At 40.1% G+C, this 20567-nt stretch overlaps 1 protein-coding gene across 1 annotated transcript in view; it reads left to right on the top strand.

Annotated features, from left to right (window-relative positions):
• PTN (pleiotrophin) overlaps positions 1-20567 on the top strand; it is an 82747-nt gene that overhangs the window by 50447 nt on the left and 11733 nt on the right. The window contains exons 2-4 of the mRNA XM_074871779.1: positions 8487-8596; positions 10112-10285; positions 11292-11453. Coding sequence (XP_074727880.1) covers positions 8488-8596; positions 10112-10285; positions 11292-11453 — 445 coding nt within the window. The 5' untranslated portion in view covers position 8487. The remainder of the gene's footprint in view (positions 1-8486; positions 8597-10111; positions 10286-11291; positions 11454-20567) is intronic.

Here is a 20567-nt window from a genome sequence, read left to right as displayed (position 1 = left end):
CTCCCAAAATTTCGTGACTATATCACAAGAGAATACCGATCCCTCACAGGAGAGTCAAAGGAGTAAGGGAAATGAGCACACAGTTTTGCTTTGGGCAGGATTGCAGTAGCTGTGGGACTCTGAATTAATATGGGGGTGTTCTTTTTGTTACACTCATCAACCCATCCATCCCCTCCCCAGCTACTCCCCCCAAGAGTAAAATATAATTTTATTACTTAAATTGACCAAAGAAGAAAACTTGGTGTTTCATCATTATTCTAGTAGGTTTTCTGTAATAAAATAGTTCTAAAACATAACCATTGTTAGAAATGAGATTAAGGCATGGTTTTTCAGTCAGAGATAGTATCATTTGGTTGAGCAATCTGTTATAATTAAAGGTTCTTTCTTTCCTTAAACCTTGGCTCACTTCTAGGCTCAGACGGCTAAGGCTATAGTAATAGTTATGTTTGAAATGAACACAGCATTTCTTTGCTCCATGAAGGTGAAACTAAATGAAGAAGATCAGCAAGTTGGCTCAAGGCCTTGTGCTGTGAGGAGAGTTTGGGGATCTTTACCCATAAGGAAGCATACAGAGAAATGTATGTGATGTCTATGTCTCCTTTTAGTAGTCAGGAGGGAAAAGTAAGGTGAATAAAGATTTATTACTAGATAGAGAAACAACATTACAGTGGCAGGGTAGCCAAGTCAAAGAAATAAATTACTGCTTTTGAAAACTGCAGTAGTCAGAGCGGAAAGCAGGTAATGAGAAGTTGGTACCTGGAAGACATTTAGGTGAGATCAGAGAGAAATATCAGGTGCAGGTGGCCTGGGCAATTAATTGGAGAAGCTGGGAAGAGTTGTAGTACCTGCAAATAGATATTGTTGGATTAGCCCCCACACACGCTGTGATGGTGATCATGACTGATAGAGAGGACTTGAAGGTTCAGAAAAATTCCAGAAAAGATGGAAAACACAGTAAAAGTCATATAGCTGTAATGGAGATTAATGATACACTGTAAATAAATGAGAGCTAGTGATATGCATAAGATAGGATTCATATGACTCAAAACTACTTTGAAGGAGTATGGAAAACTCTCTTCTGGTTTGTGTCAACCCAAAGTTGGATGTGAATTTAATTAGAAGTCCTTGTAGTGTTATGCGTGAGGAAAATATAATGAGGAGATCTCTCATTATAGAAGGATTTATCTTTCCAAATTTAGATTCAAAGGTAAATGGTGCTAATAATAATAGGGGCTAATTATTTGTGGATGTCATTTCTTCACTACCTACCATAGGACTATAAAAAGGTGATGCTATTTTAGAATTTAATTTTGTATGACTTTACAGCTTATCCTTAAAGCTCATCCTTAAAAATAAACACTTGTATCAGGTGTTAATAAGATGATTCAGTTTAGATTACATAGAATCATGAACATAAATATAATAAAGCTTTTCAATTTTCAAAGTTGATTTTTAAGAAATTAAGTAAACTGGTGATGTGTGTTGGACCAATGCAAGATTTTTAGTAAAGGATTGTTTCAAATCTATATAAATTGTTTCCTCAAGAAAAAAGAGGGGGAAAAAAGTCTGTAGAAAGGAATTCCAGATCTAAGTGGGGATCACCCCACTAAAGTACTATCAGGAGCTTGCAGGAATTTAAGAAAAGTAGTGTCTTGGAAGTCCAGAAGAGGCAGATTGCTGAGATTTACCAAAAACTTAGCTGACTTAAATCTTGCAAAGGGAATGAAAAGCAAATCTAGATTTATTTTTTTTTTCCTCTAGTCCTGCAAATAAAGACAACACAGGAAATATGTATGTGTGCAAGGGAAGAGGGAACATTTTACAGTTGGAAGATTACAGTTCACAAAAGTCTGGCTCCAAAAGTGTGTGAGCATTTGCCTCGGTTTTCAATATGAGAAGTCAGGTAGGACATGGAGGCATGCACCAGATGGTGAATAAGAAAGAGACCTGGAGAAACAGAAGTTTCTGCAACTGTTACAGAGGTAAAACTCCTAAGAGCTGCATGGTCTTAACTTCTCTTTTACAGAGAAAACTGTGTTTCTATCTCAGAGTACTGTAAAAATGGCACTTGACATTTCAGATTCATTAAGACTGTTAAAACATGCATCAAATACTTCCTGCTGTTGTACAACTGGAGCATAGCAAATATAATACTTATATTTAAGAAGGGGGAAAGAAACAGATCCAGGTAACTGCAGACATGTTCATCTGCCCTCAATGGACTGCAAAATAGAACACATTTTGAATAAGAGAATAATTTAAGAAGTGGAGGTAAATGTTAAGTTTCATTAAACACAGCATGTGTTTACTGAAAGGAGACTGATCTCCCAAACTAGCTCATTTAAGAACTGATTTTGTAGACATGAATAATCTGGGACTAATCAAACTGTAATTTATTAAAGTATTTGTTGTGGGACTTGAGAAATTATTCATTCAAGCAGGAAAAAAGAAGAATTAATGCCAAAGCTAGTTCTAACATGGGTAAGGAGCTTAAAGAGGACTCAAAATGAGCAGTGTTGTCAAATGAAATAATGGGCTATAGGAATTTCTTAAGTCTGCTTTTGGGATGCATTTTATTTATTCATGATCATGGGATGAAAATGATAGTGTACTAAAAGACGAAGCAGGAAGTCATAGTTATGCTCAAGGTATTGTTTATGGGTAAAGAGGAACCATATCTTTTATATATACTTATATAAAGTAAAAAATTTATTGTTAGTGTAATTGAAATCTTAACAGTCTAATCTAAGGATGTAGATGTAGTTATTGCAGAAAAAGAGTACATGTGTGCAGATGTTATAATAGTAATAACAGTACCACCACCACCACCACAGTTAAAATTGTTATAGATGCATGTAGATTCAACTACTTTTCCTAATGTTATGCTGACCCTTCCCCAGCTCCTCTCGGCACTAAGGTTTGCGGTTTTATTATGATGTTGGTGGTGGTGATGATTATGGTGATTTGTCATCATCTGGGGTCCTTGGTCAGGAGGATGTTAGTGTTGATGATTTCTTCTTCCTCACTTTAGGATCAACTTGGGGTGGTTTTTTTATGTTTACTAACATGCTTTTATGCCTTTTTCTTTCTTCCTTGGTCTTCAGCTCTGTGTCATATCCAAACATACTGTATATGGCACCTTTCCAGGTCTGCATTTCTTTATCTGACCATGAATTAGTTGTTTATAGCTGGGGGGTCTCCATTGTCAAGCCTGTGCCACATCTTGTATCTCCCATACCTGTACTCCTCTACACTGCACCCCATGTCTCCACTTCTCAAGACCTTTGCTAAGATACCAGTCCTGTATTTCTCTGTAGCACATTATTATAATAGAGTCATAAAACCTGGGTGGCTCCATACAATGGCAAAGAAAAATATATCAAACTAGCCATAGCTAATGCTATAGAAAATAGAAAAATTGCTGTTGCTGCTAAACCAAATGTGCAAAGCTACAGATGGGTCAAGGAAAGCTCAGACAGAGCAAGTCTCGACAAACCTCAGTCCTGAGGCCTTGCAAACTCACTACAAAGCCTGTGGCCTGTCATTAGCAGTAGAAATACATTCAGTATTGGAATACATGCAAGGTAACAGCATTATCAACAGAGCGGGTGTTTGGCATGTTATACTGGAAGAGCTGGAGGATATGGATGGGTTAAATCATGTGAGAAAACCTGATAGTTCAGAGTGGGGGATTACACTCATATGGACTAATAATAAAACACTTGCTTCTATAATCTGGGACCTTGCCAGTTGCTCTGGAAAGAACAGATGAAGGGAAGGGCTTGTGAGTAATAGTTATTAACAGCAAAAAAGCCACCTGCAAAAGGCATATGTGATCCTAGGATGTGCTACATATGCTAGCTTCAGTAAGGCTAGGAAAAATAAACACTTGCTCGCCAATAGAGCTTCATCTGAAATTGTCTGGTTTGTTCTGGATGCTTGTGTTCAGAAAAGACTTGTTCAGATGTGAGAAACGGAGAACCTACATATGAGTTAATTGCATGAGTGCAGAATTGCTCCAGTGAGCTTGACTGACACTGAGATCCAAAGGTCTAACAAGCACAGCATGAGAACACCTGGGCCACCTTGGGCTGCCAGCTTGGATATGAAGGAAGCAAGCTGCATTTGTAGGGTCTTGGGTTGGAAGGAGTAAGCTTTCTCTTGGGCTGTTAGACAAAGCCTGGCACTTCATGAAATTTATGTAGTGTTTCTGGACTGAATGGAAGTGTCTACATGCTACTGCGCCACACTATGTAGATACTGGTTTGTGTCTCTGGTAGAGCTGGGATTTGTGTGCTGCAGTCCATAGCATAGGTATTTCCTGAAGGAGTTGGTACACTTAGTCATGTGGACTGTACTCATCACAGCAAACGAATGATTTAATGTATCAGGTTCAGGAGAGATGAGTGTGACTGTAAAATCAGGCCAGGGGTAGTGAGGGATTTGGAGTGGGAGGCTCAAGCACACAGAAGGTCCCGTAAAGTGCAGCCATAGCATGACTTCTGCCTGACTCTCTTTCGGGTGCTCAACATGCAGTTGAACCCATGGATGGATGGTTGATGAACTCATTAATTTTCTGATTGCCTGCCATTTTAAAATTTTCCTTTAATTTTTCACTCCCGAGCAGAGAGTGACTGTGAAATCAACTGTAAGACTGGAGTAATTCCTGTGCCTCATTTTGGTTGGGAGAAGCCACTTGCTATGGTGCATCTCAACTGGGCTTCCCTTCTCACCTTATTGCACACTTCATGTTTTCCTAACACTCTCTGTTTCAGTGTTTAACTGTCATTAATTACTTCTCTCTCCTCTCATTCCTGTTTTGGTGCTCTTTTCATGATTACTCACTCTCTTTTTCTGACCTTGTTCCAGTTTACCATTTAAACTGTTCTAAACTCTCTTTCTCTGTCTTTACCTTTTCTCTCTTCTGAAGTTTCCTGGAGCTCACCCCACCCCAAATGTTTCTTTTCTTTCCTTCTCTTTTATTTTTGTCTCTTCCTGTTGGTTGTGAATGCCACTTTCATTTGTTTAAATGCTGCTGTGGCTCTCATACAGGATTTTAGAAATATTTTCCCTTCATGACACATGAATTGCTTGTTACCATTGGTGCAGATAGAAAGCTCATTACAAAAATCAAAATGTTAAAGAGGAGCCCATCTTATATATCATGAAACACTTGTTTTTTTCATTGCTATTAGCAGTTTTGTCATTTCTTTAAATGAAAGGTTGAACTGGAAATGTTATCACAGAATCTAATGAAAAGGAAAAATTGACACCTTAGAATTTTGAAAAAATAAACCAAAAAAGACAAAGATATTTGCAGTGGAATATATTGTTTTCAAAAACAAGTCCAGTCTGACAAGTTTTTTTCTTCATCCATCTTTCCAATGGCCAGCTGAAATATTTGCAAGGAAAACTGAAGACTGAACTCAATTGCTGATAGGTGGGATTTTCTGGGCTTCTGAAAAATATCGTAATATTTAATGGGTACTTTATATAGGCTGTATGTAATTTTGTGGGCACATCTGCCCTTGCTGATCTATCATGTGCAAAACAATTATGCAATTTTCTGTAGTCATACTGGTTGCATCAAATCTGAGATGTTGGTGTGATGTGAGGCAAGGCCTCCATCTGTACAATATGGCTTTTCACTTGTTGGTAATTAATAGCAAAGGCACTTCAGGAAGCAGTTTGGTGCTCTCTGCCAGAGGGAGATATATATATCTCTCTATATATCTGCAGGTTTAGTGTTTGCCTTAGACAACTTGGTAAGTGTTTTGGCTGTAGGGAGACTTCAAGTCTTAGGAAAACATGCTATATTAAGGCTCCGTGGGGTTTTGTTTATAGGGCTTCTGGAACATTTCAGATTCCAAAACCCAACTATTTTCCCTGCCTGTTTTGCTGAAAATAATGTCAATCAGATTTGAATTTGAGTCTCTGTCAACTTAGTATAAGGCAGCTTCTCTAGAAACAGTTATCCATGGCTCCTGGTGACTGCTAGCAACCCATGGGGTGCATATGACCACACCCCAGGTCCCCGGGGTGGACAGCAAGGATGTAGGAGGGAGCCCCAAGCCCCCTCTTGCGTGCGGCGACATCCTGTGCAGCAAACTCACTGGTGCTGCCTTGCTTCAGCTTCTGACATCCCCAGACAGCACACTGGGACAGTGTCTTGAGATTATGGAAGTATTTGTCTCTCCTTCCATATGTGTTTCCACATGAGCACTTAACTCCCTCCTTCAATGAGGGATTCTGGTGAGTCATTTGGAAGACAGGAAGTGAGAAGATAAATTGTAGTGAATATGGGACATGAGGTAAGGTGCAATGCTACTGATGGTGAAGTCTCTCCAAGGGAACGGGTCTGAGAGGGGAAGTTTGGTATTGTGGTGGTTTAGCCTCTGCCGGGGTCTGAGACCACGCGGCCGCTGCCCCTCCCCCACAAAGGGAGTGAAATACAAAGCCCCAAGACTGAAATAAGGAAAGGTTTAATACAACAATGCAATAGCAACACAACAAACAACAGCAATAACAATAACAGTAATAGTGATAGCAATGAACAGAGCAAAATAGCTACCAAATACAGCAGTTTGAAGCACGATGTACAAAACCACGAGTGCACCGCGCTCAGCGCCAGGAAAAATGTGCCCTGCCAGGATGTGATGTCCGCATGGTATCTGAATAACCCGGCTAGAGCTCCCCCCCTCTGCTGGGGAAACTTAACCCTATCCTGGTTAAACCAGGACAGGTATCTTAACAGTATTGCAACTGTGTTTGATTATGGAGAACCAGTTTGAAGTAAGTGGAATAAAAAGTCAGGTTGCTTTTTTTTTTTTTTTTTAAATTGCTTATTTTATTTGTTTATTTATTTCATTTTCTGTAAAACATGAGGGGCTCCAAGTGGAAACATGTAGCAGAAGAAAGGAAAAAAGAAACCCAAGCTCACACAGGACTCGTGTGTGCTCTAGCTTTGGGCTCTGTTTGCGTTCAGCGGAAGCACTGGTGGTCCTTTCTTCATGATGGGAAATGGTACTTTCTTTTGAAGTAAACCAAACTGGTGCTAATGACAGATCTTTCAGACATTTGAATGCCATGTCTCTTGCAGTCTTCACATGAACTTTATTTCAACAAAGCTATTAAGTTTTCTCATCTGGCTTCTAGCATGATATTAAAACTGGATACTCAAAAGTCTCAGTGTTTGGGATTCCTCTCCTGTTTTCCATGTCAGTTGCAATTATGTTGCTTTTGAGCAAGAGGTTGCCAACAGGGAATACTGAGGAGTGCCAAATTAAATTTCAAATAGCTTTTGTTCTTTGTTCATGGTGAGAATTATTTCTCCCCTAAGGTTGCTGTACTCAGCAAAATGAGATCAGGTTGCCTCTAAACTCTCTGTAACATCAGTCTAGTTGAGTTTTTAAGGCCATCTTAGTGGCCAGTACTGTTGACACCTCCTTGGAGGGCTGGTGTAGCATGAATGTCATGGGCCCTGGTTTGAAAAAAAAAAAAAGCTGGAGAAACTTTCCATCTGAGCAATCTCTAGTCTACTGTCTTGGTACCTGGCAGCCTGCTAGAGAGGTGTCTCTGGCAAACAGGGAGGTTGCTTATTTTTAACGTGTATTTGTTACGGCCCTGCTTTCAGATAAACAATGCCAAAATGAGACAATGCAAAGTATAGCAAAGTGAAAGGGAAATATGTGTGTAAGCCACTGAAATCAGCCGGCTCTGAATGACTTTTGGTGACTGGCTAATAACTGCCATCAAGCAAGTGCTTTAAATTCCTTTTCATATTTGACTATTTGCTTACCAATCCAGATTTTGGGTTCCTCAGCGTGCTAGCCTCTAGTTGTGTGTGCAAGTCCTTTCTCTGCACCCATTTTGCATTTCAGGCAATTAGCTTAATTTATATTAGGAAGAGACACCAATTGGAGGGGAAGCAACATGGCAATAACAATTAAGTTAATAAATCACATATTACCTATAAAAGTTTTCATGGAAGAAGCTCTTTTCAGATGTCAAGTAAGCCTAATAAGAACTTCAACCCTTGCAAGGTGGACAGTGTAGCATTCCCTAATTCATATGAATGGGTAAGCTGAAACACAAAGTATATGTTATGTTTAGTTTTACACAAATCACAGCCAGAGGTCAGAAAAGAAGAGAGAAGTTCCAGGCCCATCAGGAGCCTCAATTCTCTGACAGGTTTCTAGAAGATGAGCAATAATTACTGAACTTCCTGTGGCAAAAGTCATCCATAACATCAGTGACGTAGATGAGGGATTTGGTACACAGGCTGGAAGGTAATTGTAAAAATCTTTGTATTCTCTCTGGAATTAATATAATTGACCATTCTGCCAATGGCTAATTAAATTTGCCCTGCCTCTGTCTTGTGGCCCTGAAGCAGAGCTTCCCAAAAATGCTGTAGCAACACTTTAGATGGGGTCCCACTTCTTGCAGTCTAACCAACCTTTTTTTTCCTCTCTCTTGTTAATCCCCAGAATGCAACAGCAACAACAGCAACGTCGAATGTTCACAGCTGCCCTCCTGGCACTTGTTTTCATTCTGGCAGCTGTGAGTACCACTGAGGCTGGCAAAAAAGAGAAACCAGGTAAGGTCCAGTGTAATTCAGAGCTAATCCCTGAGATAGATTGTATGTGTGGGAGAATGTCAAATGCTTCTGGTTTTGTTATGAAATTCAAGTCATTTGTTAACCTTTTGACATACAGGGTAGGGATTTGTGGCTGTGACATGTTATTCTGTGTTAAACAGGAAAATAGAAAGTATTTTCCATGAAAGGTGTCAGTTTGACAGCCCAAGAGACTGGAGTCCTTAGTTTATCACAGAGTGGGTATTGCAAGGCAGCTTAAAATTTACTCTGGGAATAGGTTCATGCTTGACTTAGGGAGAACCAAACAGGAATGATGAAAGAGCAGTTATGTTGCTTGTTCAGTGTTGTATATGACAATGCTACGCCAATGATGTGTGATGTGGAAATCCTCGGACAAAGAATTGAACTAACTTGATGCTACAGATAGGCAGCCAGACATCTAGTGGTAATTGCTTTCTGTCAGTAATGAACTCAGACCTCATTATAGGAGAAAAAGGCCTAGGGTGGAAAATTCATATCTATCAAACTCAGTTTTGACGGTTTTTAAGGAACACATCTTCTAGTGTTTTTTCTTAAGGTCTTATTATTTACAGACTACTTACACACCAGTTAATATGACCTGTGAGTCTATCAGAATTAATGTTCCCATTAAAAAAAAAAAAAGATGTTTTTAACCATTGTGGCTGTATGGAAATATGAGAAAATGTGAACATAAATATACAAGAGCTAGAAGGAAAATAATTCTATATCAGGTTATTTAAAGTTCCTTGTGATGTTTTGAGGGCCTAACTAATTATTTTTGTGAACCCTTGGGCTTGATAACATTGCTGTCTTTTTTCATCAGACTTGGGTTTAAGGATTTAAATGAAATCATGATCCTTACTTTTGTCCCTGAGCAGCAAACCTACCAGTATTAAACAGCATTTTGAGTACCCTTCTCCATGTAGTTTTTTCTTCACCTTTGGAGTTTTGGTCATATTCTGATATAAAATGTGGCATGGTATACCAAAGAGAAGTTAATATCCCACAGCTTTTCCCTGGAGATGCTCAAATCCTCTGGTACACAACATCAACGTATACACTTATAATCCATGAAGTGTGTAGTGCTTCAGTTGAAACTGAAAATATTTGCATGCCATCAGCTACTGGAGACAGAGGAATGTTCTGTCTGAGTGAGCTCTCCTGCATGTTTTAGTCACTGATCCCTGAGGTTTTCTAGATGGTTCTCCATCCTGAAGATGAGAATCCACTTGAGAATACCTAAGTGGACTAGTAGACATGATAGTGGGTCTGAATTTGAATGATCCACCCTGCTTTGGAGTCACAGAGGCTGACTTGTCTCTGCAGAATTATGAAGAGGATGTCTTTTGCTTTTGAAGCAGTTGTTTTACAAATGTCTTCCTTAGTCACCCTTTCAGATGCTGTGACTGTTTAGTGAAGTTTAGGGAACTTCTCTGTAGGCTGTGGGTACTGACCACTTCTTTTGCTTGGGTTTGGTTCCTTGTCTTCATCCAGAGAAAAAAGTGAAGAAGTCTGACTGTGGGGAATGGCAGTGGAGCGTCTGTGTGCCCACCAGTGGCGACTGTGGCCTGGGGACGCGTGAGGGCACTCGCACTGGAGCTGAGTGCAAACAAACCACCAAGACTCAGAAGTGTAAGATTCCCTGCAACTGGAAGAAGCAATTTGGAGGTAAACATCACACTCTCAAAGGATTTGCTTTGGTTTTTACTTAAGTGTGGAGAAGGAAGCAGATGTCTTGGTGAAGGGGGCTACTTCTGTTTAGAACATGTGAGGCATCAGAAGGCAGCTTCTTCAGAGCAAAGCAGCTCTTCTGCAGAGAGTCCATGTAACCTACTTATTGTAAACTCAGTGTTCCAGCAGTGTGTTTAAATCTGCTCTCCTGTGGTGTACAACCCTATTTAAGGCAGCAATGTAGGTGTCATGTGTCCACTCACAGCTGTGAATCTCTGCGATGGTTACCACAGGCATTATGTGACCTTGCGATGTGTGATTTGCAGCATGGAGCATGGTTGGCTTACCAGCGTGTGCATTGAAAGGAGTGAATGAAGACCAGTGTATTTCATCTATATTACTTCAGTTCAGAAGGTTCATCTGTAGCAGTTCAGAAAGATACGTCAGATCTGTCCTGGACAAGGTGTCTGTCCAGGACTCAGCTCTGATTGCTCTTGCAAACTTGGCTTTATTCTAATGACCAGCTTGTATAGCTTTGACATCGTTGTGACCTTACTAAGGCAGTAGTTATCAGTGTAGCAGTTTCAGACTTGACAAGTTCATAGTTGCACGTACATTCTTGAAACTATTCAGTCCTTATTTGGTAACCTTTGGCATCACACAACAGCTATATAGAAAGTGAATGACATTTCCCACAGCTGTTTCTTTTTTTTTTTAATTTACCGTTTATCTTCACAGTTAAATGTATTTTCCTTTATATGACAATAATACAATATCCATGCAAAAGCAAGGGGATTTAGTTTTAAAGTATTTTTTGGAGGGGGAGACTGCAATTATCACTGCAAATCATCTTTAAATTTTCCTTGGGATTCCTTTCTTCAGTTGCATGATCCTTTTGTCTGCAAGCACTGGCTATCCATGGTATCTTATTAGACTCATAACATTTTTGTTTTCACACTCGGTCATTCTGGTTTAAATATTGCCATTTATTTACTCATTGCAGCGGAGTGCAAATACCAGTTCCAGGCCTGGGGAGAATGCGACTTGAATACTGCCTTGAAGACTCGAACCGGGAACCTAAAGAGAGCCCTTCATAATGCTGACTGCCAGAAGACTGTCACAATCTCAAAGCCGTGTGGGAAGCTTACCAAACCCAAACCTCAAGGTAAATTCCACTTGCTGAAAGTTGCACACCAGTTCATTTAAATCACTGGATTTGTGATGTCCCGTGTGCTTCAGTGGGAACTCAGTAGTACAGGAAATTGTACTTTCATGACCTTTCCTCAGTTCTGCACTGCTCCTATCTCCCAGCTATCAGGCAATCAATATTCCTGAGTTGTGTAGTCAATGCACCTCACACACGAGAGGTGAGCTGAAGATTAGGGCTCCACTTCTAAACTTAGGCCACCTGTATTGCTACCAGTATGCTGATGCTCACTAGACCTTTAATGCTTTTCATAACTCTCCTGTTGATGGGAACAGACCAATAATAGCATGCAAAAATGTCTGTTGATAAAAACACCTTTTATATAGGTTTTGTTTGGTATTGAATGATGACTAGTTGAAAAAGGGATGGCTTTTCTTCTGGACAGGTAGTATTGAGGGAATATGTGGATGTTCTGCACCCTTGGGATTGTATATTCTTTATTCAAAGATAGCAGGAAGGAGAGTACAGAATGTATATGTCTTATTTAAATGCAAGTGACAGTGTAATTCCTAGTACACAAAAAGTCATATGCCCTGCATTTGTGTTTCCAGGTGTCCCTTAGAAAAAATTATTTGCTTTCTAAGCATTAAAGCCTTTTAATGTACTCTTTTGTTGGAGTAGCAGGTGTTATGTGTGTAGGATGATTTATAGTGGGAGCTAAAACTGTGAGATCTTGTTTGAGATATGGAAGTAATGTGTTTTAAGTAGATTATACAAGCTATGCTACCCTGACATTTGTTTGCTTAAAACCAGCTATGTTTAACACATTCCAGGTTCTGAATACTTGGATAATTACAAAAATAAATGTGGTTAGGAGTGACAGGTGCAACTGGGATGATCAATTTTCAGATTGTTGATGGTGGTGCACCATTGATCTGAGGAGTACCTGCAGGTGGCCTGCTCTGCTTGTGCAACCGGAGACACGTTTGATGAGATTGCAGATGCTTTCTGCGTGTGTACATGCATCCGTCTGCTTTGCAGTCAGTACAGCTGTAACTGGTTTCCCTCGCACACCATTCATGGAGTTATCAAATAAGTGCTGAGTCTAGAACCTGCGTAGATAATGACAAGCTGTGAAGCAGAGAGGATACAACTAGATTTTCAGAGACCAGTTGACTTGGTTGAGTTGGCAGCAATAAACATCATTTGGAGGTGGAAGTGACTGGGTGGGAATGCAGGAAGGGCTTTGAGCTGGGTGATTTTATTGTTTATTCGTCTGGGGAGAAGGACTTTTTTGGTTTGGTTGGTTTTTTTGTGGTTTTTTTTTTTTTTTTTTTTTTTTTTCCCCAGTAAGTTTCCATGCCTAAGTGGCATTTGGGAGTTTATTGAATGAAGCTTCCTACTGTGCTGCCAGAAGGCCTCTGCCGCTCAAGCCGCTAGTAGCCCTCTGCCTTGTTCTGCTCCTGCTGAGTCAGTATATTCTATCAATGGCTGTCAGAAGAGGGGAGAGGGAGACAAAGCAGAGTTGATGCAGCACTGTTTTGTGAGGGCAGTGCTGTTGGGTAGTACAGGGTCGTTTTCAAGTTATAGTTTTAAAGGTAGAGCTTGTGAAATTGCTGGATTGTAGTTAACTGATTCTAGATTTGAGTGTGTTATAGCTGAGACTGAAACTCGGATCAGGACTAACTGCAGCAAACATAGTTATGTGGTTTGACTTAATTAGGAAACCAGACTTCATTTGATTTGAAGGAATGCAAAAGGAGAAATAGGTACAAATGTAGGTTTGCGATCATAATAACTGTGGGCAGAAATTCTGCTCTCCTGATTTGCATTAGAAATCTCGTGGCATCTTCCTGCATGCCACCTGCTAGTTCATCTGCTGTTGGCATTAGTAGGAGCAGCACGCATGGAAGTCACACAGTCGCAGCCTGCCTGGGCCCTGAGCTAAAGATAAGAAATCCATATTGCAGATCTGTGGGTATAACTACATAGGAGCTACACTGGACAGTATGTTGGCAGCAGTAGGATGAACTAGACTAAGAAATTAGGTCAAGCAGATTAATACTGTGTGAAATGTTGTGCCCTGCTGAACTTTCTTTCTGAGTTAAAAAGCTGAGTACTGACATGTTAGCTGGAATGAGAGTATTTCTGCTTTCTTCCTGCGATGAAGGAAATTACAGGTTGGAGGTAAGTCCCCACCCACATCTAAATAAAGGAAAAATTAAACTGTGTTCAATCTATAGTTAGAATAGGACCCAATTTAATTCTTTGGAGACAAGAAGTAAGATCTAGATTATTGTCTGAGCATTTGGAATGGACTGCAGGTACATATTAGCCTCCCTTTTCACCCATAGCTTCCCATCAGTAGCTCAAGACTACAAGAGAAGAAGCATATGGTACATTATTTGGAAGCAGCAATTTTTTTTCGGAGGGACAGTTCTGTATTGATATGCAGCTAGACCAGTAAATGCTGATCAAGTGCCGTATGTTCCTCCTGTGATTGCCTGGAGTAGCAGGGCAGTGGTGCTCTGGCATTTGGGAGCTCTGGCAGCAGAATAATAAATGAGGGGCTTATTGATTACAGGAATCTGTTCTACTGCTAAACAGTTACCTTTCTGGCTGGTGTGTGCTTCAAGAGCTACATCACTGAATACATCTCTGACAGCAATAGGTTGAGAGTACCAAAAGCAGATGTGAAGCGACTGAGAATATTGCAGTGAAAAATACCAGTATATTCAGAAAAAGTGTTGTTTTCATGATTTTCTAACTCCCTTTCCAGTGCCCTGAATTTTTCCTCTGTTAGGTCATGTTTGTAACCTCTCCATTACATCACTTTTCTTTTTGATTTCATATTGTACATGGGGTGAGTAAAAGCCCCTATCTAGCTTCTCCAGTCAACTGTAGTTTTATATATCTTCTGTTACTTTTTGTCACTTGCCATCTTTTGAAGCTGAAACCTCTGACTTAAATATTTCATTGTATAACAATTTATCTGTTATAACAATACTCTCTACTGGACTTGCCTAAATTCCTTCTTATTGAAAAACCATTTTTGAGATGAAGAGACTGGACTGTACACAGTATTCCAAGCATGTCCTCCACAAATTTCTGTTGAAAAAGAGAATATCATTGTAATACTTCCTTTACTGTTCATTACACCCACTAAATAACCTAAATATGTTTTTCTTTTGATCACTGCTTGCATGTGGAGCAGATATCTTTATCTGAGACCTTCACAATTCTCCCTCTTACATTTTTTTAAAATGTTAATTAATGTGGTTAGTTAAGAACCCAAGAAGGTGTGTGGGTAACGCAGATTATTTCGTGTAGGCTTGCCCAATGAAGTACAGTGTATCAGTTTTCACCTGACACATTGCCTTAGTATGGCTTGGTGTCTGAAGTTCCTCCTTACCTTCTCTGTTCTTTGAGAGAAATGCAAATAAATTGATGTTATTTGTAACTGTTGCTCTCCTGTTGCTTGTCTACCTTTCCAGGTCATGAACATGTGGCAACTTTGCTGGTAGGATGAATCCTGTGTCTCTCTTCTCTCACCTAACTATTTTGAAGATGACTGCTGTTTCATAGGAGTTTGATCTATGCTTAACAGAAAGGAAAATTATACCTGCAGAAAAATCCCAAGGGTTATCATATTGCAGATTTGCTGATAAAAATATATTTTGGTTTTTCAGGAACTTCTATGATCTGTGGCAAAACTTCTGCTAAATTAAACCAGGAGATGCTCATTAACCTTGGGAATCAATGCCTGCCTCATAAGCTGGTGATCTAAGTGTTCTTATGGATTTGTTTTATCATTAGTCAGCATTCATGGAAAAGCCTTAAAATCTTTTTGAAGCACTCTTGTTATTTTGGAAACAAACAAAAAAAAATTGTGCTTTTTCCTTATTAGCAGCTGCTCTGTCTGATGATCTCTTTTCTCCATAGCTTTGCTGAGGTATTTTGAGTTTGGAAGACAATAGCTTGGTCCTGGGCTGCTGTGCTAAAGTGTAGTTAACACAGGATGAAAACTGTTGTTAGTTCTTGAATGTTGTGCATTTGGACAGAGAGATTGTCAGCAATGTGATAGTGATATTGCAAACACCAGGATTTGTGTATTTAGTACACAAATGAGGTCATGAGAAAGCCTGTCACAAAGGCTGGAAAGGATGAAAGGATTATTTTATCACAAAATCCCAGTGGAGGCAGCCATCTCTCCTCTAGCACACACAATTGCATATTCTAATCAGTGTCTGCAAGGCCAGGGATGTTCAAGGTCTCCCTAAACTATCTTGACAGATGTGAAAGACTCAGGCACTTCTGTTGAGTGGCTGCTCTAATGGCCAACTTGCACTGAAGAGCAGAAAATGCTTCCGACATACTCCATCTGGCCTACTTCACGGCCACCCAAACTTGATTGATGGTTGTTCAGGTTCCAGCCAGCCAGAAAGTAAAAGAATGGGGTATTGTCAGGATTCAGGAAACATTTTACTTTAACTGCTGAGAGAGGAGGAATTTATTTTTATTGAGTTGGGTTGCCTGATAGCCTTTATTTCTTTTTTCACTCTTTCTGTCATTCTCATTCTTCCTCTCTCTCTCTCTCACCATAACTCTTGTACTTTTAGCTATTTATTTTTTTTATTAAGATAAAATTAAATAGAATAAGCAGTCTGCCTGTTTTTTCTGCAATGTACCCTTCATTTTTTGAATTATGCTCCTTTCTGATAACTTTTTCACCCAGCTGTATTTAGTTCTTTGTCATAAATCTCCCTTCCCAACTTTTTATCAATTTACAGTACATCTGATCTATGAGTTACTTTATCCCAGTTCAGCTCAGTCCTTGCCACATAGAAAAACAATTCCAACTAAGGCTGGCAAACTTGAACACTGCTTACACCTCTGTTGTCTAATAATTGGGGTGATGTCCAAAGATCACATCCTCCAACATGCAGTGTTTGGAAAGGTTTCTCACATGAAGGCAAGACCTACCTGACCTACCCAAGTTGTTAATGGCTGTAATGTCTTTTCTGTAATGCAGAACAGGTGTAGCATTTGAGAGTCTAGCAAGGTGTCAGTGCAGTTCCCTGTGTTTGGCACGGTATGAGAGCTACTGCAGTGGAGGAAAGACGTCCCGTGCGTTTTTAATAATTTCATATCGTTTGAAGAGCTTTACTTAAGAGTTTAGTGCAATATGAATAATCTGCACTACATTGTTTCTTTTATCTAGCAATCTTTACAGGTAGCATTTAGCTAATCCTCCTATCACACCTTGGTGCTGAGAAAGTACAATTTAAAGAGAAGTAATAATTGAAAGTTGGAAAGGTTGAATGATTTTCCAGGTTGACACAGTATCAATGGCGGGTTCAGGCACTCAGATAGGAGCTGTTGACTCTTGGCTCCATGCTCTGACTAGAGGCTGCTGCTCCCCTTTTTCCAAGTCTGCAGTTGCAATTATCAGAATGTGATGGTTTACTTTAAGATGAGTGTCTGAACTGCAGTCTTTAACTAGGGTCTTTGGCTTTGAAATTAGTAATTTCAGTGGATTTAAGACAGCGTTTGACACTGATTTACCTTGTGTCTTCTTAGGGAGCTTGGTGTCAATACATAGAGCTGTACTGTTCTTCATGGGTGGGTATATCCCCATCCTTACTTTGGTGCCAGGAACAGAAAACAACGTGATTTTTGAGCACTACAGTGGCAGCCTTGATTTCTGCCCGCAGAGAGGACATCTTACAGTGCACTGCTAGGACAGACTGACTGTGCTTTGGTGGGATGATTTGGCTACTGGCTGTTGCAAGGAGCTGACAGTGATGTCTGAATGAATTGCTCACCTGAGAAGCAGCTATTCAGACAAACTTTGTGCTGCTCTGATGAAAAGGACCACCTGTCGCCCACTCCATTTTGCATGCTGGGCAATCTGCTTTTTCTGGGGTGCCCTCCTTCAACTTTGCCTTTGTGCAGCAACAAAATGGTTTTGAAAAGTAGCTGGAGGGGACACAGGGGGAGAAGAAATGACTTGTTAGGACTGTGATTTTGTTTTGTTTGAAAGATTCTCCTGCTTTGACATCACAGTCATGTTGTATCTCCCTTTGTAGGTTTCAGAATTCCCCATCTTTAATGTAACTCATTAGTTGTGCAGGCATGCAGCTAGCATAATAATTAGTATTACAGGAGGCAGAGTAATAAGATCTGCTCAAACTAATTAGATGTAAAAATGAGGGATTTTCTCATATTAGGATACAGCTGTGATAGTTAAACAAAAACCTGAAAGGCAAAATTGGGAGGTTTTTCTCTTGCTCTAAAGGATGAGGCCAGGTTTATTGAAGAATGGCCTCTGGCACTGACCGGGACCCTGCAGTGAAATACAGTGGTCTGAGCTCTGCAGGGCAGACACTGGCAGTGGAAGCGCAGTGGGAAAAGCATAGCTGGCTGTTATTATTGTTGCTATCATCATGATTATTTGTATTGCATGAGTGCCCAGAGGCCCCAGTTGAAAAAGGGTACCATTGTACTAAGAACTGCATAAACATTGTGAGAGACAGTTTTGCCATGAATAATTTATGCCTTATAGAGCCAAGAGATGTGAAAACCAAGAGAAGAAACAGTGGTCGGGGGGAGTGAGATGGTGTATTAAATGCTTGGTTGTGTTTCCCTATGCCCCTTCCTAGTCTGAGGACGAGGCTTGTAACTTCAAGATGAAGTAAAACTCACTGGAAACTTTAGGCTCTGAAACGCATCTCTGTGATTTGGCTCCTGCTGCCATAACACGAGGAAATAAGATTTTTCTCAATTTAAGTGGGAACAAGAGTAACCCATATACGAAAAATAAACACAATGTGGACCAGGCTCAAGCTGCTAATAGGCTGCCAGTGCAGCCCATAACTAATAAAGTTTGGATGTCTTTTAATGGTGTTTTTTCTGCTTTCATTTCCTTATGTATCTTGGAGGCTTTGCATTGTAGTCTCCCTTGAGGCTGCTTTTGTACCTTTGAAAAATTATACTGTTTGGATAAATCTGAATGCATTGTCAGATCATATCATAATATCAATTTGATTGACACAGCCCTGATTCCAGGGAGCAGGAAGTGCTTGTGGGAGAGGGAGAAATGGAAATATATTTTTGAAAATCAGTGTTTTTCAATTTTTAGTTGTTCTGCAGGTTTTACAGGTGTTTTTGAAAAGAAAAGGTTGAGAATTTTCAAGGGAAACCTAGACCTCCATGTTTTCTCACCCCTGGCGTGTATTTCAGATTTTTAATTTTTTTTCTAGGCTGCCCCAAAAGATGAAAAACTGGATGTGACAAATGTTCTTGTTTAACCCTCTTGTGCCTGCAGAAGTTTCTGTTAGGGTTTAATACAGACCTTTGTGGGTGAAAGTTTAAATAGCCTTGTGTATGCCAATTCTGTTACATGTCATTGTCTCATTTTCCTGGCTTGCAAGAGCAGTCCAGCCTCCTTGGCATTAGTCAGTGCCCTTGAGCCATGAAAATGCCTGAAGCTGTGGGACTTGCTGTGATAAAAGATATGCCATCAGCAAATGTTTACACTCATTACTGTTCCCAGCAGTGAAACAGAGAGAAAGCTCTGTTCCTTCCTTTCTGTCCTTTCCTTTCCTTTTCTACTTCTTCACTTCCTTTCCTTTCAAGCTTTTCCCCCCCTTTTTTATCCCTCCATCTCATTTTCTATGTCACCATCTCTTTATCTTTTCTTCTATCTGTGCTTACTGTGAAAGTTTTGCAGGCAACTTCTTGGAGTGTGGAGCATGGATCAAAGCAAAACCTGTGTCCTTTGCCCTGAGCGTAGATCCCATCTGGGGCAGATGCAGAAAGCACAAATGAGAAATGCGTGTGCCTGGTTTTCAAAAATTAAATAAATAAAATAGGGTCTCTATTCACAGTAAATCACAAATAACTTTCTGATAAATAGCTATTTACTTATCTCAGTTTGGAATATATAAATTGCCTCAATGTGTGATCTTTTTGCTTCTCTGTGGATACAGGTAAATGTCAAACTCCAAATGGTTTATTAATACTTTTTGTTTTCAGCAGTCTCCTGCAGGCATGTGAATGCAGAGAATAAACTCTGAATGTATCAGTCTGTGCCTGCACCTGTCTCGCTGGCATTAAGAGGGATCTTGTGTACAGCATAGACAGAGGGCTGAAGAGCCAGCTGGGACTGGGTCCCTCTTGTGCTGAGCATAGAACATGACAAAGAACAGTAAGAAAGTCCATACCCTATAAAAGCAGCAGTACAAAGGTACCAGAGGGAGGAGAGAAGAAGCAGCAAACAGAAAAGCAAAGTGAGTTACTTCTGAAAATCACTTTCCAGTTAGCCAGACCCCTCCAGCAAGTCTCCAATTGCAAAACAAGCTTCAGTTGAGAAGTTTATCCATTGCAGTCTTCCAAATACAGTCTTAAGGCTTTACCATCTTAGATACATGTGACCCAGACAGAAATCAAGGGAGTTGTTTCTACAGTCATGGAAATCACAAGATAGTACAATTTCTGTTCCTAGAGAGCAGGGTGAAGCTCTTTAGGGTGAGATTTTTTTCACTAAGTGATAAAATCCTTGACTTTGTCTAAGTCAAGACTGCTCCTTCCACATGGGTTGGCATTTCCTACCCAAAATTCAGAAATGCCCCACACCCCATGGCACCACTGTCCTTCATCACCATAGCAACCAGGTGCTTTGGAAAGTTTGCCCCAATGAGAGGTAGAGAGCCCTTTAGAAAACCTGCCTTCATCTCTACTCAGTGGAACTGAGTGCTAGTTCCTGGGAAAACTGTGTTCTGAACACCTGGTGTTGAAATTCTTCGCTCTAACCTTCCATCGGCATGGCTTTTGCTATTTTGAATGAATTACATTGCTTTTGGGGACACTGCTTGACTTTCATATATAGGAGTTCAGCAGTGCCATGAGTTAATTGTTACCTTCTTCTCAACAAATGAAGACAAATACCTGCAAATCTTGGCTGACAAAGCTTGGCTTCCATTAAAATGTAATTACCTCCCTTTTGTGCCTTATACATTAAGAGTGGCTTCAAATGGTACGTGCCTCTGGTTCAACATAATTACTTTCCTTTGCTGCTTGCATAGTAAGAATGAGGCTCCAGATAAAGATGACTATTTAAAGAGGGCTGCT

Source organism: Strix uralensis, chromosome 5, assembly GCF_047716275.1.
Source record: "Strix uralensis isolate ZFMK-TIS-50842 chromosome 5, bStrUra1, whole genome shotgun sequence".
NCBI lineage: Eukaryota > Metazoa > Chordata > Aves > Strigiformes > Strigidae > Strix > Strix uralensis.
This window is presented reverse-complemented; position numbering and strand designations above follow the sequence as displayed.